We start from the raw sequence: 20,919 nt of genomic DNA on the forward strand, positions 1-20,919 counted from the left end.
CAGGAATTTTGATGTAATTTAATTATGATTTCAATACCAGGAAATTCAAGTTCGGAAGAAAAAAATTAGTGCTGCTCTCTGTAGTCAAATTATATTATTTGTCAAACTGATTATCACATTTGTTGTGTTAATAGAGTTACTCTTAATAAGATGCACACATTAAGTGTACCAAAAAATCAGTGGAGTTGAGTTGTCTTTGTACATAAATTAGCAAATTTGATAAGCTACTATGACATAAAGTAAGTGTGGGACAGAAAGATTAATTAGGAAGTACCAGTGAGGTCAGTGACTGTACAGTACAAAAATTAGTGCAGAGTTTGATATGCTTTCTGGGATAATTTTCTTAGTTCAGCAATGTATTTGTAATGTTGTAGCTGTGTGTTAAGTTAGAGCTGTAAATACTAGAAATCATGACTTACAGCTCACTTTCTAAATCTGCAAATCATGAAATCATTAAAAGACCACTTTGTAGTAAGCTCCAGAACCAAAGATTTAAAGTTAATCAAGCTTTTCCTGAAATACAGTGGATAAATATGATTTTGAAGCTACTTCCATATTATTAATGATCTTTTATGCAAAGTAAGTTATGATAATATGCTTCATGAACTGCTTTTAAGTGCTATTCTGACATCCGTGGTCTTTTACCAGGGACTGCTAGAAATGCAGTAAAAGGCTTTTGACTGAAATTAGTGGAAAAAGATGTCTTCATATGTGTCAAACTACTTTAGGTAATTATCTGTCAGTAGAAAATTGATTTAGGGTTCCTAGTTGCATTTCTACTGTTCATTAAATGCATGTTCATTAGCCTGAAAAATAAGAAATGAGAAGGAGTTGTGGCAGCAGGTATGGATTTAGCAGAAGTGTCATCAGGACTTTCATGCCCTGGGCATGTAGCTCGTATCTCCTGGGTGTGAGGACATTCAGGCTGCCTGAGACCCTGAAATTCTGCCTAAAGGGATGTCAAAAGCAGTTTGACTTATCCATGGAGCTGGGTGCTCATCTCTGCTTGGTTGTTCCCTAGCATGCTGTGCTGTGGGTGTGGGCTTGCAAAGTCCCCTTGGGAAGCTTATTCTGCTATGTAAGGTGTTTTTTTTCTTTGTAAGACCTTTTTCATTTGCTTGTTTTTCTCTTAAGGGCTAAGATGGGAAAATTTTTAAAGCTGACATAGGGTGTAATTATCATAGGCCTCAATTGTGGCTTTGCCTCTGCTCTACATGAAAGGGAGTCTGCAGACTGTGGGGGAAATGGAAGGAGTTGGCTTCTCCCTAACTCTGGGTCAGACCTGTTTTGCAGCTGGGCATCTGTGGGCAGGATGGAGTTGGGAGAAGCAGCCCCTGCAGGGAGAGGCAGAAGCAGGTCTGTTGGCCAGCCCTGCTTTCAACAGTGAGTGCCAAAGAAAAGTATCAGACAATTTCAATAGAGTGCAAATAAATAAGTTCAAATGTGGTATGACCAGGATGTTTGTCCTGTTCTGAAATTTCTAGATCATCAATATATGTAGCAGCAGCACAGAAAACTAAGATAAAGCAACATCAGAGTCAAGCCTTCATTTTTGACCACTGCTTTGGGTGATGCACCATTGCCTATACAAGAGTTTTATCTGAGGGTGCTTGCTGATGCTTCAGTAGGCTAAAGATGCAGGGATTCAGGGGGACACATTGCTGTAAGCCAAGTGCTGGAAAAATGAATTGTTAATGTCCTAGCTGTCTCCTGCCTGCTTTGTACCTCCTGAGCTATATGTCAGTCTTTCTCAGTGGAAACGACAAGAGGGCAGGGGATTGTTCCAGTTGTAGTCAACTCAGGTGAACTTGTGGGCTGTGTATGCTAATGGCTATTAGCAAAAGTTAAACCAACCTCTGAAGGCATTCCAAATTTCTTCAAGCTACATGGTACAGGTTTTGGGACTGACAGACAGAGCTGAGCTTTATAGGAAACAAGGCTGTGGGACTCAACTTTAAAATTAGCACATTCTTTCCGTACTATAAGAATTTTTTCCATGGATTCATTGTTTTGAAATGAATGTCTATGACTGTTTTCTAGCAAATAGAAAGCTTCAGCTGGTTAAAGTTATCCAGCTTCTCCAGCCCTGCCTTGATTCTTCTAAATATGAGCACCAAGCTGTGCTTGTTTGCCCATTAGCAGCCCAGACCTTGATTTGGATGTTCATTACTTTTAGGGGCATATTTATGTGACCTGTTATTAACAAGTTTGGAGTGTTTATGTGGCCTCAAGAACATGTATTAGCAAATATGATTAAAACTATTCTATGATTATGTAGATATCAGGAGGAAAATCTTCACTGTGAGAGTGGTGAGACACTGGCACAGATTGTCTGGGGAAGCTGTGGAGTCCTCCTCCATGGAAGTATTCAAGGCCAGGCTGGATGGGGCTTGGAGCAACCTGGTCTAGTGAGAGGTGTCCCTGCCCATGGCAGGGAGCTTGGAACTAGATGATATTTGAGGTCCCTTCCAACCCAAACTATTCCATGGTTCTATGAAAGGGTGGTGAATTCCGTTGCTCAATGAACTTCTCCCATGTGCATTAAAGGGGTAACAGGCTGAAAAACATCAGTTCCCCAGCTAGGAGGAATGGATTGTCTATGGCATTAATCAAAATATGTGGCAGACTGTAGGTTCTGGTGGTCTAGACAGGAAAACTATACTGTTTCTTCTGGCCTTTCTCATTAATTTTGACAGATTTGAGGGGTTTACATTTCTGCACAAAGAAGTTTTAAATTAACCCTTTTAACTTCCTTGTATTGTAGGCTCATTTTAATTCATTCAGCACTGTTTAACAAGTACATTAGTCTGTGCAACATGTGCAAAGAAAGACATTAACCTTGCTGGAGTCTTGCAGGATTTGTTTTGGGGAAACTGAAAACAGAATGTGGATACAGTCAGCAATTAGAATTTCTACAAATATTTCCCTTTTGTTTATTTTTACTGTTGTTATTTTAACCTGAATTACTGTAATCATAACCTGTAACTTTCTCCCTGAAGCATAGTGCAAATAATTACGCCATTTTCCATCCCATCTCATGCTGGGGAATTACCATGGCCTGGTTGGAGAACATATGTGAATTATTTGGCTTCAAGAAGTAAAAAGGTGTGTGTTGTTTGGTGATGCCTATGTAAGAAATACATTTGAATAAAATGCACAGGTAATCAGGTAAATGGTTTCAATAGACTAGCAATCTATGTTTCATCATTTTAAGAAATATTATTATTTTGAGACAAAATATAACATCAGCAAATGGTACATAGCAGGGTGTGTGACATTGATGCATAAAGCATAAAGGAAAGGCAAAGATAACTTTAAAAGGGCATTCAAATGCAGTATTAAAAATTCAGTGAATAAGCAGATAGAAACCCCAAAGCAAGGTAGTGTATCTGAAGTTATGAGAATTTTATATTGTCCTTAATATCTGTGAGGATGGAAACATAAATCTAATTTTAATGTTAAATGTGACACGCTCAGCAAATACTTGAAAACAACCTTAATTATTTGCTTCTGTTGTAGAAAATAATTTCCTGGCTGTTTAATGCTGTGATCTGACTGTGAAAATGAGGAATGATGAGGGCTTAGGCCAGCAGCTGGATCTGCCATGAACTGCACTGTACCAATCATATCACCTTATTTCTCTGTCCCTTATTTTTTTTTCCCCTGGAAGACAAATACAGTAATCATTTTACTGCTGCAAAGATGCCTGTAATCACATTTGAGAAGTCTGCTGGACATTTGTACTAATCAGCTATTGATAAGTGCTGATGTTATTAATTTCTCATAAGTGCTAATAGTGCTTTTCAAATAGGCTATTTCTGAATAGGTATTTACATTTTCAGTATTAGAATATTTTTAAACAGAGCATCCACATCTCTGCTTCCTGTGCAATTACTTGCAGTAAGAGAAACAAATCCCTATAAAGCACACTGTGATGTCTTTGAGGCATAATGCTTTCCCAGTTGCCCGATCACCAACTGTTCATTATGAAATCACATTGGTAATTATGTTGTTGTCACCATTAACACTATGAACAGGCAGAGCCTTCTGAGTTGTTGCCATTGTTTTAATTATTCAGAGCTCTTTGGCTGCTTTGTTTTCCTTCTTTCCACTGCTTGATGGCTTTCTCAGAAAGCCTTCAGGATTATTACATTCATACTTAGAAAATGAATTTTTACATAAAAAGTTTTGCTCTGACATTCTACATTACTCTGAGGGAAAAAAGGAAGCTGTTGTGATGCTCTGTGGAAGGTTCAAACCAGGCTGAGACTTAGAAATTTTAGGTGATGGTGAGGGGAAACAGTATAAAAAGGAGGAAAAGATGCAGGATTATTTTCTACATGTCTCCATGATGGCCAAGGTTGTTGCTGTAATTTTCTTACTACTAGTCAATATGTGACTTTCTTTGCTTTAATATATTATTTTTTGCCTACCTTCTGTTTCTGTTCTCCTACCCTTTAATATAATAACTTCACTGTAAACTATTCCATTCTTATCCTTAAAAGAATTTTTTTCTTGATGGTTTGTAAAACTATTGAAATGCTTCAATTTTGAACATAAAATGAGCAGTCATCCTCTAATCTATTCCACATGAATAGTGGGCCAGTTTGTCTTGATGCAGTTAAAACCAGCAAGACTGATGCTGTTGCATTTTAATCTACAAGATCACACAGAAAAAACATGTTTCTTAAAAATTAAAAGGCACAGCATAAGCACCCTATTGAAGACCTGACCTGTATTATCACCTATGGAGAGTGGAGAAGCAAAACAAGGGATAATTACAAAGAAATTGAGCTTAAGTTCAATCTTCCAAATAAAGAATTATGTATTTTAGTCACATATTTAAGGATGCTTAAACTCTTTGAAGAATTTCTGAATCTTTTATGGTTACATTTGAACAATCATTGTGACTTCATTCCCCCTCCCCAAGTATGTTCCTCAAAAGGAAACTGGTGATTCTCAGCCTGCTAAAATTCTTCCCATATGTTTTTAAAAATCCAGAGGCTTGTAGTAATGACCAGTGGCAGTCAACTTTCAAAAGAGCAAAGGTCTGGCATGATCAGGATACTAACTGAAAAACCCCAAGTGCTGTAATGCAAGGGATAGCTGAGTTGCTTTAGTCAGGACATCAGACAGGAACCTGAGCAAGAAAAGTCTCTTTGGGTTCACTTGTGCTGGAAATACCATGAGAACTGTTCTCTTGTGGTTTTCTGCTTCCTACCACACTAAAATGAAGATATGCAGAAATTCCAGTACATTTATTGTTTCCCCCCCCCTTTAAAGTTTACTAAGATTATCAAAACTCAAAGTTAGTTTTGACTTGATTGAAGGGAGGCTTTGCTTTGGTCATTCTTTGTCTGGAGGAGTCCAACTGGCCTTCCTAACAGCTGTGTTTGTACTATAATTGTCAACTGCTGGTGATATTTCTGACTCAGTAATCAAGGCTTGCTTAGGGCTATCCACAATAAAACCACATTCTTGTAATGTCCTCTGGAAGCAGGTGGCTGTGAAGTGTCCCCAGGTCAGCCAGGGAGTGTCCTATAGGAGTGTTGTAAGACAACGTGTACCATCAGGCATTGAACTCTGTCCTCTCCTCCCAGGCACCCTAGAAGTGTACTACACTAAAGCTAGAAGAAAAGCCCATCACCTAGTGCTTTGAGGAAGGAATTGATGAAAAAACTGTTAAATGAGTTTGCTGTGCTCATGTGTTGTATGTACATAGGTCTGCAGTCTAAAAACTTTCCCTAAAGGTGTGATCTTTGAACACGAAGTCCATGAGAGCCTGGCTGCAGTACAGTCATTGGTATTGGGGGAGAGAGCTATAATGGGTATTGACACAGGACTGGACCATTAAAAGTTCAAATTACTGATGGTTGTGGCCAGAGAGTGTAACTTCAGAGGTTAATGTAGATTATACATATAAGGAAAGATGTAGCAGATCTTTAGGAACCAAAGGAAGTTAAATATCTGAATTTATATGTAAATAAAATGCTTCCTATTCTTTATTAAGGCAGATTACTGTAAGAATCCCTCATAAACACACTGTTCCACCTATTCCAGCTATTTTTGAGAATGCCTATTCTCTTTTGCTCTGTTTTTCTTCAGTGCACAAGGTCATATATGTATTTACAGGGGTGATGAAACGATAGGTTTGAAAGGTACCTTTTGATTAGTCTTTTAATTCTTGGCTTCTAAATTCTTCTATGTTAAATCTGAAGTCCAATGGCTGAGTAAGAAAAGTCAAGAGATAAGTGTGGGAAACACATTACTGGCTGACATTAACAATTTTATAAACTGAGTTTCAGCCACCTTCCATGTTCCCAGGCAAAAAAAAAAAAAAAAAATTAAAACATTTTAAAAATTACTCAGCTATGCAGAATGTTTCTGGAGATCAAAGATTGTAGCTATATTCAAATTTGAATTTACCAAACCAAAGTTTGGTAAAGATGGCAATATAGTTGTTTTTATTCAGCTTCAAGAGGGGTCTTACTGCAAAGCGTCATCAGTAGAAGCAGCAATTTTTTTAAAGAGAGAGAATGTAGACCAGTTGACTTCTATTGGGCAGAAAAAGTAAGTTTGGAGCCATGTGGGGCTTTCTGTTTTGTTGAAGTGTATGAGTTGGTTTAATATGCACTGCAGCAGCCTACTGTTAGCAAGAAGGACTTTCTTGATAACTGTAGTAGAGGTGGTATAGTCAGAACTGACCAAAATGATAACTGGGGTAGGATTTGCATGAAGGTACAGCTGCCTAAACAAACATTCTAATATATGGGGGGAAGGTGAGTAAAAAAATTCTAGGCTGGTGTGCCCAAAAGATTGAAGTTCTTGGCTGTTTTGCTCAATTTTGGTGAGGTCACCAGGAAAGCAGCATAAGCTTATATTTTTGAATATGCAAATTTGGAAAGAAAAGGGAAACAGAAGGATCTGCCTTTCCATAGATTTTGTAGATAGATTCTCCTAACCTGCAGCCTTGCTGGGTTACGCTTTTTCATCATTTGCAAAACCCTTGATGAGCCTGGAAAACCACTGGGGTAGGGGCCAAGAAGAGTGGCCAGCAGGGCCAGGGAGGTGATTCTGCCCCTCTGCTCTGGCGAGACCCCATCTGAAGTACTGCCTACATCTCTGGAGCCCTCAGCACAAGAAAGATGCAGACCTGTAGGAGAGGGTCCAGAGGAGGGCCACCAAGATGAAGGCCTGGAGCACCTCTGCTATGAAGACAGGTTGAGAGAGTTGGGGCGGTTCAACCTAGAGAAGAGAAGGCTCCAGGGAGACCTTATAGCAGCCTTCCAGTACTTGAAAGGGGCCTACAGGAAAGCTGGAGAGGGGCTTTTAATCAGAGAAGATAGTGATAGGACAAGGGGGAATGTTTTTTAAACTGAGAGAGGGGAGATTTAGGTTAGATTTTAGGAAGAAATTCTTCCCTATAAGGGTGGAGAGGAACTGGAATGGGTTGCCCAAGGAGGTTGTTGATGCCCCTTCCCTGGAGGTTTTTAAGGCCAGGTTGGATGAGGTTTTGTGCAACCTGATCTAGTGGTAGGGTTCCCTGCTCATGGCAGGGGTGTTGGAACTTGATGATCTTTAAGGTCGCTTCCAACCTTAATGATTCTATGAATAGCAGTGGAGTCCACGGGCTTACCTTCATGAGCACTCATCCCATTACTGCCCATTTTTATGTCCTTTTTTCAAGGTGACAAGACTCATGGGACTGTTGTTTCCTCTAGGAGGAGCAGGAGCCCTTTTCCAGACAGTTTTCAGCTGCCTGGCCCCAGGTTGGAACAGTGCTTTGGTGACTCGGGACCAGTCACCACTGTGCCAGGGGACCTTAGTTGAATGCATGTGTTCCCATTTCAGAAGACCTGAACATCTCTGCTTTGCTTGCTGTCATAGCCATGGTATAGTTCCCCATCATGGACACCTGGGGGCTTTTGTCTGGGTTCCACGTGTAAAAAACCCCATGTTTCTAGATGTCTCCTAATCTTACTAGGCTGAAGCCCTGTCTCTCCTTGGCAAATTTCCTTGAGACCAAGAATGAAGCTGGGTGTTGAATCTAACCTGAGTCTGTTTTAGTCTTTCCAGGACTATTGTTTGCCCCCAAAATGTTCCAGAGAAAGTGCAATTTTTAAGTCCCATGTGACCTATATTTGAGCAGACCTGCACTGGCCTATGCAGCTGTGCAGAAGAGAGGAAAGGCAGAGGAGCATGAAGCTGCAGCACATGGCCAGAGGGTGCAGATTTGCTGGCACTAAACAAACTCATTCAACCTCTTTGAGATCATCTAAGCACCCAGAACTTGCCCTGCTGGCAGAGTAGACCCCACCACCATAGCTTTGATGGTCAGCTGGGTCTGCTGAGGGCAGCCACAATGAGAAGGTCTGTCTATGGCCACATGAAAAAGCTTTTCTCTCTGTAAGTGGTGCGTGGCCACAGGCAGGGAGCTGCAGAGGCAGATGTGAAGCTGCTGCAGAACACTGCAGTCTGCGAATGAGGATTAAGGTGAGGAGGTCATTTCCCTGAAATCTGTAGGAGAATGAAAAGATATTTGGTGTTTTTAGGCCCACAGTTCCCTGCCAGCAGCCTGTCAATGCTGGGGGAAAATGCTTTCAGGTGTTTCTAGAAATTTGCCCTATTCCTCTAAATGTGAAACTAGAAAGTAACACTTTGGCATTGTGTGTTATATTTGCTAAAATCTATGTAGACTCATATAGGGTTTCTTCACAGGAAGATACCACTATAAAACCCTTGTAAGACTGCAAAACATCAGTCAGCATTCAGTCCTAGATCTTTAATTCCCCTTCACTCACAAAAACCCCCCCCCTAGTTTCTAAAGTGACTATTGCAATGATTTTTCAACGATGTCTCTGAGTAAAGAGCTTTTCTTCTGCTATTTGGGAAGCTTTCAGTGATAGTGGATTTATCCTGTTGCCCTGATGATTGAATGTGTCTTAAATATCACACCTCTAAGTTTAATTAGGTGATTTATTTACTTTAGAGCTGTGACAGTCCCATTCTTGAACTGCTAATGCTTACTTTTTCTGTCTTTATCCTTTTTTTTTTTTTTTTCTGGCATGGACAGAAATGTTCTTCCCAATTCAATCAATTTCTTATTACATGGCACTAGACCTGATTTAATTAAATGCAGAGTTGTAAACTAAATGGTTCCCAAATGTATAATGTCTTGAGTATTTCACACACACACACAAAGAAAAAATCCAAATCAAAAAGACAGACTTCACTAGCACATGTTTGGCAGGTATTTGGAGTAGGTTTTGTAACTAGAGGTACTGCAAGATACAGAGGAATTAATGACTTTGTGAGAAAATCACCCCTTTTTATCTGGGGAAATGGTGCAGGCCCACGTGTGTGTGCCTGCTGCAGCATCCCTGGGAAGGCAGAGGGCTGGCATGGCAGCCTGCCCTTTGCGGGTGTGTGTTACACACTCATACAGGTGCTGGATGCATTTAGAGCAGCTTCTGGTCCTTAGTGCCAGCCCAACTACGTACTGGTCCCACTGGGTTGTCGTTTCTGGGCAGACTTGGGAGAGGTCCTAGTGTGTTAGTTGGTCCTGTTGAAAGAGAGTTCCAAGTAACTTATTATAAAAATCAGTCCCTTGTTTAAACTGTATGAATATGGACTGAGCTACATGTTACTTGTTTACCAGTACTGACAAAACTACCTGTATTTCATTATGTTTTTGGTGGTGAAGAGGGGAAAAAGCATGACTGCTTGTGGCATTACTTATTGTTTTTCTTGCCTGTACCACTTTGTTGTTTAGCTCTCATCTATTGCAAAGTTGGATTATTTCAGGTTTCCATGTGTATGATTATGTATGTATTGAGGTGTGTTTTCAAGTCAGTTGTTGCTTTCTTAAATTAGCCAGGGTTTGGGTAGTGCATTCCTTAACCCAGTCTTAATTCTCTCTGTTGCATGTCGGGCCATGCTTCTTTTCAGAGATCAGTAAATGATGTAGCACTCAAACAACTACATAAAATACTGATTTCAGGAAGAGCAGAAACATGGCTTTCTTCACCTTTAGAAAAACATTTTTTTCTCTTCTGGCTTTTCAAAGAACCGAGCCAGTCCCCAAAGCCCTGCTTTTCCTTACTGCACCATATCCTCAGGAGCCTTTCAACATGTTTTGGGGCTGGGGCCCAAGGTACTGATGTCCTGTCCTGGCAAGAAGTAACTGCTGCATATAACACCTTCTGAAGTTAATTTCTGCATGCTGCCCTGGTGTTTGTTCATCTGTTTCCCTGAGCACGTGGAGGGATGCAATTAATCAGCCACTTGTGTTTACTCATGGGCTAGTAGAGATGTTTCCCATGTCGCTGGTTTTGATGTCCCTTCTGCCCAGGTACTGCTGGAGCCCTAGCATAAATGGATAAATTGTACTGCATGTTTTCTAACAAGGGTATTTGCAGCTCTCTCACAAGAACAACACATTTCTTTCCAGCAGCTGTATCATCCAGGCTTTGCTGAAAAGCTAGATGTAGCCACAGTAGGTAACATGTTTCCAGACAATACCTTATTGTCTGCACAGGCTGGATGCAGAGGCCTTACATACCTACTTAGAATGGAGATTAAATTACCAACCTTTTTGGCATTTTTATGTAAAATGTTCTTTATTATGGTCTTTTCATAGCTAAAGCATGAGTCACTTGCAAGCCATAACAGATTTTGGCTGAACTGCATGATGAAGTGTTCTGGATGCAGTGAAACATTTAATCAAGACTCCAAGCAGTGCAACTCCCAGTGGTCACCTTAACAAAAAAAAAAAAAAAAAAAAAGGGGGGGGGGGGGTTGTGTGGAGAGAAAGAAGCAACAAATTAATGTACCTTTTCTTTGCAGCACTAAGCTGAGTATTTGTTAAAGACAACACAAGAAAGTGACATCCTTTTAATTTTAAATAATGATGTAAGCAGATTTACACCTGATTTAGACTAGATAGAGGGAACACTGAATGGGTTGCCCAGAGGGGTGGTAGATGCCCCATCCCTGGGAACATTCAAGGTCAGGCTGGCTCTGAGCAACCTGATCTAGGTGAAAATTTCTCTGCTCACTGCGGGGGGGTTGGACAAGAATCTTTCCATCTCAAACTATTTGGTTTTTATTTCACGATGTCAGTTAAATTACCGAGTTTTTTTTAAACCCTCTGATCTCCCAGCATTATTTAGAAAATTTTGACGCTTTGTAAAACTGAGTTGGTTGGAAAAAAGCAAATTGCCTTACTAAACTCTACTTTAAAGCATGATTTTTAACTGCAGGAGATTTTACACAGTGTTAAAATACTTGAATTAGAGCCCATGGATTAAAATTACCTGGGAAATTCCAGCAATATGCATAAAACTTTTGAATCATGTTTCCATGTGTGTTCGTTTAATGGTGAAAATGAAAGATGTTGAAAAAAAGCTTTGAGGCCTAAGTTTCCAAAAATTTCAAGGCTGGTAGTCAGTAGTAATTCCTGATTTTGTGAGGGGAAGAGGAAATATTCCTATAATTCCTATTCTAGATGGACTCAGACGATTGATTGTCTGTTGCTGCTGATATTGGATCTGTATTGGGGTGACTGGAGCAGGCAGTCGAGTAGCCCAGGGCAGCTTCCACATCCTTTCTTTCATGAAGGTACTCTTGAGCTCAGACATCAAAATTAAGTCTTGCCCCCTGATCTCCTTCTATGGAGTGTCTAAGTGTGTGGCTCACACATCTATTTATTGCCTAAGCACTTGTCACCATCACCTAAAATTAGGGATTTTGCCTGAAATGTACTCAGAGTTTGGATTATATTCACTACACTGATTTTTTTCAAAGGCATTTCCCCAAAACTCAAAGATTATTTGATTGCTGCTGCCCCTGGACATTCAAACTTGAAAGTTTTTTTCCAAACAGTGGAAACCTCTTTAGACGTGTTTCCACATTTTCTCCCCAGCTGCAGTCTTCCCACTCTTAACAGTGGGATTCTTAACAGCTTTGCATTTCTATTTTACAGTTCTGCTGGCCTGCAGCACAATAGACTAATGCAATTTTTAATGTACTAAGATGCACTGGGATTGTTTCCCTCCTGGAAAATGGGATATTCAGATACCTCACTCAGGCTCTAAGCAAAACCCTAACCCAAGACATTTTCTTTAAAAATGGGTTTTCCATCTTGTTGTGTGTGCTGGTTTGGTTTGGCTGATTTTTGGTACTGGGGAAAGGTCCTCAGGGGTGACTCCTGTAAGAAGCTGAGAAGCTCCTCCTGCTCCAAACCCAGCCAAGGAGCCATTAGAGGGACAATAGATGCGCCTCTGCCATTAACATACAAAAGAACTGATGAGACCTGAGCAGAGCTGTGCTGGGGAGGGAAAGTGGTGCTGGTGTTGGTGGGGAAGAAGGTGCCCAAGCAGAAGTTTCCCTGCAACCCATGGCGAGATGGCAGCTGTGTCCCTGCACTCCTGGAGGAACGTGCTGGAACATTCCCTGAAGGTGCCAGGAGGGGTGAACTTGGTCACTGGGCTTGGATTTTGTGGCCAGTGGATTTGCTACCTATGGACTCTGATTACGCAGCTGTGCAAGACCCCGGGCCAGGGGAGGAGATTGTTCCCGAAGCAGTGAGTGACTCTGGGAAGCCCAGGCTGGAGCAGCTCCGGGCCTGGTGGGAAGGAGTCATGAAGGAGAGGTTCGTGGAGGACTCTCTGCCATGGGAGGGACCCCATGGGGAAGCAGGGCAGGACTGTAAGGAATCCTTCTTCCTGAGGAGGCAGGAGCAGCAGGAACCACCAGCCTGTGAAGTGACTCTAAACCCCATCCCCTGTGCCACTGGGGGGAAGGAGGGAGAGAAACGGGGATCAAAGTGATTTGGGGCTGGGAAGAAGGGAGGGTTGAGGTAAGGTGTGTGAGCCCTGCTCTGTGTGTTGTCTGTGTCCTGTGTGTGTTTGATTAGTGTGAAATTAAATTACTGGTTTTTCCCCAAGCTCAGTCTGTTCTGCCTGGGACCTTAATCAGTGAAGAGCCCTCCTTGTCCTTTGTTTCAATCCACGAGCTTCTAGTTGGCCTTTGTCCTCCCCATCCCTGAGTGTGTGTGTGGGGAGTTGAGTGAGCGGCTGCCGGGCTGTTCCTTTGTTGTCATCTTGGGCCCAAATCACGACATTGGGGAAACTGTAAAAATGCATGTTCTGTAGTAAAGGTTTTCCACCTTCGTGAGCTCTGCTTTTATTGATTATTCAGGTAATTTAAAAACATAATGGTTTATTTTTTTCCCCCCATGCTTACTGCTTCCCAATATTTTAGTTACAGCAAGGTGGGAAACTGGTTCAGTTTAGCCTGTGGATTTTAATCATCATTAGAAGCATTAGTTTAGAAATTTTCTGGGACTATCAGTATTATGTATTTCTATTTATTTATTTATTTTAAGAGAGAGGATTTTCTTCTTTCTGGAAATGCATTTTGGCTTGTTGGTACTCTGATACTTGATCTTTCAGTTCCGTTGCCTTCACGGTTCAGAGGAAGTACACATGCACTGGTCCTGCAAACACTTAGTGTAACCATAACTTCACTGATGTGAGTAGCCAATATGATTACTCACATCTATAAAAAAGGCATCTGCACATAGGTGTGTGTTTCTAGGGATCAACAAAGCATTGTTTCCTGCCTGAACAAAAAGGCCCCGGTGATGGAGACAGGAGAAAAACTACTAGTGCTGGACAGGTTCTTCAGTTAGCTACATGGATGTGATAAGTTACTAGCTGGATTTTTCTCTTTTATCATCATGAATGAGATTATTTAGAATATTTACCAAGGGATGAGGAATAGAATTGGTATCACACTGCCACAGTCTTCAGCATAGAAAAATAAGTGCTTTAATTTTTTAATTTATTTTTTTTTTAACAGGAGGGATCATATAAAAGCTTAAAAAACAAAAGTCTTCAGGGCAATGTGTGCCAATGCTGCCTGTAGGTCATTAGATGGTATCTTCTGAGAGAGGCAGTGAACATCACAGCAAGGAGCAAAGGGAAGAATGACTCAACAATGTATAAATTGCTAGAAAAGCTGTTGCCCTTCCACTCTGTTTGATCTTTAATCAAATAGCTGTAAGCGTTTGAAGAAGCATTGAACATGTGAGACATCTGGGAGTTCCCTTCTTCTTAGATCGTGTTCTATCTATAGATCCCTGATGGATTGTGTAGCATGGATAGGGTGGCTGCAAGCAAGAGTTGCTCCCTGTTAGGGGACTCCCGGGGAAACTTGCTGCTGCCACGTGAGCTCAGTCACGTTTCCTGTGGCATCTCTTTTTCCCCTCATTTTCATTCGCTAGATGGAAGAACTTTAGAAAAGTGTTCTGTCTATAAATCCTCCTCACCTTGAAATAAAAGAAAAATAAATGTTAATAAATGTAATAAAATAGAGGGATAGGTTCTGGCCAAATGAGCCCATTGGTTTTTAGAAGAAGGTGTTACGATTGGATAGAATTTGGCACATTGCCTTCTAGTGCAATGTTTTATTTTACATACCTTTGTAGCTCATAAACCCAGTAAGTTTGTTCACTAAAATAATTCCTTGTTCCAGAATAAAATGCTCATGTTAAGCGTTTTATGTAGAGCATGGAATTTGTCTAGCCTGTTCAGTAGTAATTGTCTGGGGTACTAGTATAATTGAAGTGGATTGGTTTTTTTGCTCCAAGAAATGAAACTTTGTCTCTTAATAGCTGTTTCTTAATTCAACAAATAATTCTGAGTAAGTGCAAGAACAGATTGTTCAAATACAAACTCATACTCATTTTGGTTAACAAAAAAAATACAATTTTTTTTCTTGATTTCCATCATCGTTGAGTTTCTCCTTGTGTCCCCCAGAATAAATTGTTTTCAGAACCATGTACAAGGTGTGAAGCTCTTGAAGTCTTTGCACAGCAGCGTCACATCTTTTTCATGTATGCTGCTCATAAATGCCATCAATAAATTCAAAGAGGGTATTTTCTACTTTGTTCAAAGTAAACACAACATTTTTAAACAACAGGTAGTTTCCCAGTGACTTCTTGTATGCAGGTTCATGCCCTAGATGCTTAAGTAGGTACTGCAAGCTTTATGAAGTGAGGTCCTGGTGTGATTCCTTGTATCTGTGAAAACCTGAGGTTTGCCTGAATGGAGAACTTTTTCTTATATCTGCATTTAAAGTAAATTGAGGCAAAACTGTTTGAGGTGAGTGCTGCCCTCATTCAATCTGTTCTGAATTAGTTTCTGGAGAAAACCACAAGAGACTAATTTGAGCAACAAATAAAAATCTTAACAAGATCAAGGTAATTAATGCTTCCTCTGCTTTGAAAACGGCCGCGGCAGCAGGCTGTGGCAATCAGCTTCTCACAGAGGAGTTGGGATTGACCATCTGCAGTAGTGGTACAAAAAAAAATATGGACTCTTCTGAGGAAAATGTGAAGGTTTTTCTCAAGTCTTTCTCAGAGATGTATTACTTGAGTGCAAATTCTTCAAACAGGCACATTGCAGGATCTTATTCTTAGGTTTGCAGTACTGTGTGTAGGCTGAAGTAAGAAGTTACCGCAGAAGTAAAAAGATAGCTTTACACAGGGACGTTAAACACCAGTGGATTATGAAGCAGTAGGCATTATTTAAGCCCTGTGGGTAAATAGTAAATCATGGTGTAAATGCTCTTTAAAAACTGGTGGTCTATTTCTAAAAATTTCACTTTGCTATTTCAGAATTTCTTGGTTTTCCACCATCTAAAGCACGTCTTCAGCATAAAATACGTCTTTGTTTACTTGTGAGCTGATTTTTCAGGATAAAATTACTGCCTCTATTATTCTTCTCCTTCTTTTTTTTTTTTTTTTTCAGTTCTCTGGAATCTGACTTCATAACTAATTTATTTGTCCCACAACCCTCGGCCATCTGTATTCTTGGATTCTCTTTTACATTATGAAAGTTGTAGGCACCGCAGAGCTCCTAACCCAAAGCCCCAGAAGTTGTTGTATATTTTTCTTATGAGTTTTACAAAGGGCAATCTCTCATCATGAAAATGGGTTCTGGTGGTGAAATGTCACCTGCAGCTGAAACATTAGCTGTGCAGGACACACATGGTGTGAATAAATAAATCACAGAGCTAGGCAGCTGCTTTACCTTGACATTTCTGGGGAAATGCAATACTTTGTGCAGAAGAGAGTAGTTGGCTGTGCCAGTTCATGGGGCAGGACCCACTTGCTGAGGATAGCTGGCAAAATCCTTGGGCTGTCGTATTTTATGGTCTTTCTCCTTTTTCTGTGATTAATTGTTACCCAGATGCAGCAACCATTGTGAAAACCAACATGGGCTGCTTTATTCTTGGAAAGTTAGTGTCTGGTTAGTTAGTTGTCAAATCATTGCTTGTGATGCTCTGGTGAGCACTGCTTGTGCTTCTTTTGTCAGGGATTTAGATTTAACGATAAAAACTTCTGTTTTAATTTCTCTGAGGCCATGAAGTGTTTTGTGAATGCTCAAAGGATTTAAATGTGGTATAAATATAAAATTGCTTTCTATTAAAAGCTGTGTAAGGGACCAGTTTTTGTCTACTCTTCCAGCAGATATATCTATAATATTAATGTAATATTTCTAATGATTTAAAGGTATTTCGGTTCTCTTCAATGCTGTGGAAAAGTTCTGTCAGGCTAACAGTAACAATAACCTACTATGGGCATAAATACTGAACACAAACTGGAAAAAAAAATATAAAAAATTAAGAAGCTGACTCACTTGAGTTGACTGAGGATGACTTAGATCTCCAGGTGGGAGGTGTCTCCCTGTGTGGTATAAATTCTAACCAGTGACCGATGTAGCCATAATGTGTTCACAGTGGACTAGATCTCTGCATACCCTTGGAGGAAAAATATTGATCAGGGAGATAACTGAGCTCCTTTCAGCCTTCTCTGCATTAGAAGCAGCCTCCTCTGCCTTAGAAACATCCTCTAAGGCAAAAGAGGTGGGTGTGTGAGGATCAGACGCACTCCCAGAGTATTTAGTGTCTACAGCAGTTTATATCTTCAATGAAGAACAGTAGCATGACACACCAAATGTGTTCCATTAATAAGTCTAGCACTGGTTAAGCTTTCTGACCCAGTTGCCTTTGGGAGCACAGAAGATGGAGAAGATGGAGCATCCTTCAGGATGTGGTCTCAGGAACCCCACAGAGGACTGATCACTTTAGGCTGCAGCCACTGAGAGCTCAGGGACAGACGGCAGCAGCAAGTGAGCCTGAGTCACTTGGTTGTTCTGTGGGGACAGCCACAGTCTCTGTCACTAAAGTGCTGATCCTTGCCACCATCCTGATGATCAAGTCATAATGGCTTGGCAACTGAAAGAAAAAGAAAATACTATGGCAGTGACTAGAAATTATAGAAACTGTAGAAATCAGAAATTACTGTGTTTATTATATCCAGAGCAGCCTAACCCATAGATTTTCAGCTAAGAGATTCCTGGTAGATAATGACATGGCAGGTTCTGGGGGATAAATAGTATTTTGTCTGTCAATCTAGGTATCTTCTTTAAGTCATCCACACCTTTGCCTCCCTTCCTGTCCAACAGCCCTATCTGCTTTTCTGTATTCCTTGATGAGCAGTAATGACAGCTTTCTTTCAGCTACTCTGTTTTTTCATTAGTCGGTCTTCAGAGTTTGGTGGCTGTTTAAAATTTTGGATCCAAAACAAGTCTTTTTTTCTTTTTTCATGATAAATGTCAAACATCAGTGTCCTCTCTTTTTTTCTTCTTTCTTTTTTTTTTTTTTTTTTTTTTTTAAAAATATTACACACAATAAGGGACAAGGGAAAGTGAGTTCTGCAGCTTGGTGAATTGGCATCAGCAGGGCAGAAATCCTGCTTATGAAAAACTAGGAGTAAAGAACACACGGCAACCTTTCAGGAACTATCATTGCCACTTGGAGAAGCATACAAATTTCATACATGAAAAGAGCATTTGTTTAGGTGTAAATAGGCAAGGAGTAGCTGCTAGTCGGTGCTTAGAAAGTAACATTTATCTTTGTAATTAGAGGAGAGCTTAGAGAAAGAGAGAAAAACAGCTTTATTTTTTTTAAATATAAAGTGCAAGGTTGTTTTTTCCTCCCTTGGAATGGAGAATTGCCAATATATAAACATTTCAGAGAGAATTTTACACCACCTCATCTTTATGTCAGGCAGCGTTTAATGGTTGAATGATCTCCTGCCCCAGGACTTGGCAGCTGTCCTCCAGGGGCTGACTTTGAGGATTACAATGACAGTCCATCAGTGGATCTTTTCCAACATAAACTAGGCTAGGACCATTTAAAATCAGTTGCTATCAACAAGTCAAATTAACTTTATTTATGCTAGAGGCTTTCCTATGAGTATTTTATAACAATGTGGAATTTTAATGTCCAGAGGGGCTTTTCCTGTTGTTGGTGTGATTTGGGGAATGTTCTAATTCATGTGACTAAGAACACTTTACCTGATTTCTTTCAAAATTATGTGATTTGTAACATTCACATCCAATCAGCGTCTCTAACTCGCAGCACTCACCAAACTTTTCCTGATTCCTGCTTTCACAGGTGGAAATAACACTTCAGGATATCAATGACAACCCGCCAGTATTCCCCACAGATATGCTTGATCTGACTGTAGAAGAGAATATAGGAGATGGATCTAAAATATTGCAGCTGACAGCCATGGATGCAGATGAGGTAGGAGCATGGTTTCATATTTGAATATCTGAATATCTGTAGTAAAAGTTCTGGAAATAAGTGTTTCTACCTGTTCTTTTCATGAGAGCTTGGCCTCAGGGAGTCATTGTGGTCCTGCTTTAAACTGTGTTCGGCCTGTTCACAAATCTGTGTTCAGTATCATGGAATCACACAGAGGCAAACACACAGGAACAAGTGAGACAAAGGCTGTCACTTGAAGGCTGCTTACTGGTTTGTACATAATGAATTAGTGTTTTCCTAACAACTTCATGAGTGGTGCCACTGATGGCAAAAAATGCCCCACATTTTGGTGTTAGGTGGTCTAGTTGTTCCCAGTCTCCTCATACACCATACTCGATGACTTGGCAAAGGCACTGGACTGCTCAGCTTGTGATCAAGATTTACTGACATTCAGTTTAAGACCACAGCTTGAGATCTAAACTAACTTTGAAGCAGAGATGATGTAGTTGAGCCCACTTTCAAGGCGTGCAATTAAACTGATGTGAGACAATCCTTGGAGAATGAGAAAACTTTGATAATGCCTGCTCGCCCTTTGACTAGTACTGTTTAATATCAATATTATCCTTTCTGAAAGAAGTTTTTTATTTCACCAAAGAGAGGGCAAAAGCAATAATGCTAAAATACGTGCTCTGTACATGAACCAGTTTGAAAAATCATTTTGCCTACTTAGATTTGTTACTGTGAGGACGCTGCAACTAAGGACCTATTAAAAACTAGCCGCAGCCTTTGAGCTACTGATACTAAACAATTGGCCAGCCAGCTTAGCAAGGGATATTGGATCTTGTTGTATGTGTCAGGCAGATATATCCACATATAATTTGATGTGTTCATTCCTTTTGAAAAGTAAGTTAGAAGAATGTTAATCATATCGTTTCATGCACTTGAAATTATTGTTTCCACTGGGGAAAGGCTTGAAAAGGCAACATACGCTTGCAAAGAAGTTTGTGTTGTCATTAAAATATAGGGTTACACTTGACAAAAACAACCAGTTCTTCTTTCAAATAATAAGGTAATTCAACCCCCTCAAGAGAATTTTATTTTTGCCTTTTTGTGTTAGCTTGGTTAGTCGTCCTGTGACTGTTAATTGATGTACTTAATCTTACTACTGCAGAGGGAACCACTGGAACACCCTCAGGAATAGTGCAACTTTTTGTTCTCTTTATTTTGTGGTAGGAGCCTGACATACAGACAATAAAATAGGACATCAGAAAGGTGCATATCTCTACCAAAAATTGTAGCTGCTTGTCCTCAGATTAGGAAGAAATAAATATTGAACTTCCTCTCTCTGCTGTCATATGGCAAACTGATATCTAAGATTTTAGCAAAATATTATACTTAAGCCTCTTTTTGACCATTCCTAAACTGCACCTAATATGTTACCCAATCTGAAACACTCCATCCAGTGGGAACTGATTTGTTACCTTAGACAGAAACCACTCATCTATTTATAAAAAAGGGTTTATTTTAATTTCCCTACCAGCATGTTTGTTGAGCAAACCCTTTACAAAGAGTCCAAGGTTTTTAGCAGTGTACAGTTTATGGTTGAGATACTCAACTTTTTTTGGTTTTTTTCCCCCCTCCTCTTTGACGTTGAGGGCGTAAGGGATGCCTTTTGTTTTTCATACAGTGTTTCTGTGACATTATGTTTTTCTGGTTTCTTTTTTTGCACATGCAACCAATGTGTGCAACTCATTAAAAGACCATGCTGACTTTTCTACATGCACAGGTGCTTTCCAGAACGAAGTTTTAGCTTCAAAAGGATGGCAGAACCCTTACAAGTTATGGCTGAGTTGTGTACAAAAACCCCTCATACAAATATTTAAAAATGGTAGCATGAAGGCAGCAAATTTCAAACCCTTGTCATAATAAGGATATTGTCGAGATCAACTAGTCAAACAAGTGGTGAAGAATGGGGTCATCTTTGCAATCTGAAATTGTCATCGGATGTTTTTGCTCAGCTGCACAATGGCAGGAAAGCATGTGATGTCCCCCAGGTACACCTGAGCACACAAATGCTGTGTACCCTGAAGCACTGTGTGCAGCTCTTAAGGCTGGACACCTGTAGAAGCTTGTTTTCTTTCTAAATTGCATTTTATCAGTTAGCTTGGTCCAAGTCTTTGAAACAACACTCAAGAGAAAACGTTTGGCACAAGGCACCCTCATAAGGTCAGGTAACGGATGCTTGTCTCATCTCACAAATATCAACAGGCATTTATCTCTGTTAATTTGCTTTTTTAG

General features: G+C 40.2%; 1 protein-coding gene across 1 annotated transcript in view; it reads left to right on the plus strand.

Annotated features, from left to right (window-relative positions):
* Positions 1–20,919, plus strand: part of FAT4 (FAT atypical cadherin 4) — a 268,723-nt gene that overhangs the window by 178,675 nt on the left and 69,129 nt on the right. Inside the window, exon 3 of the mRNA XM_010008976.1 lies at positions 18,529–18,660. Coding sequence (XP_010007278.1) covers positions 18,529–18,660 — 132 coding nt within the window. The remainder of the gene's footprint in view (positions 1–18,528; positions 18,661–20,919) is intronic.

This window comes from Chaetura pelagica, unplaced genomic scaffold (assembly GCF_000747805.2).
Source record: "Chaetura pelagica isolate M959 unplaced genomic scaffold, ChaPel_1.0 scaffold221, whole genome shotgun sequence".
In the NCBI taxonomy this organism is placed as follows: domain Eukaryota; kingdom Metazoa; phylum Chordata; class Aves; order Apodiformes; family Apodidae; genus Chaetura; species Chaetura pelagica.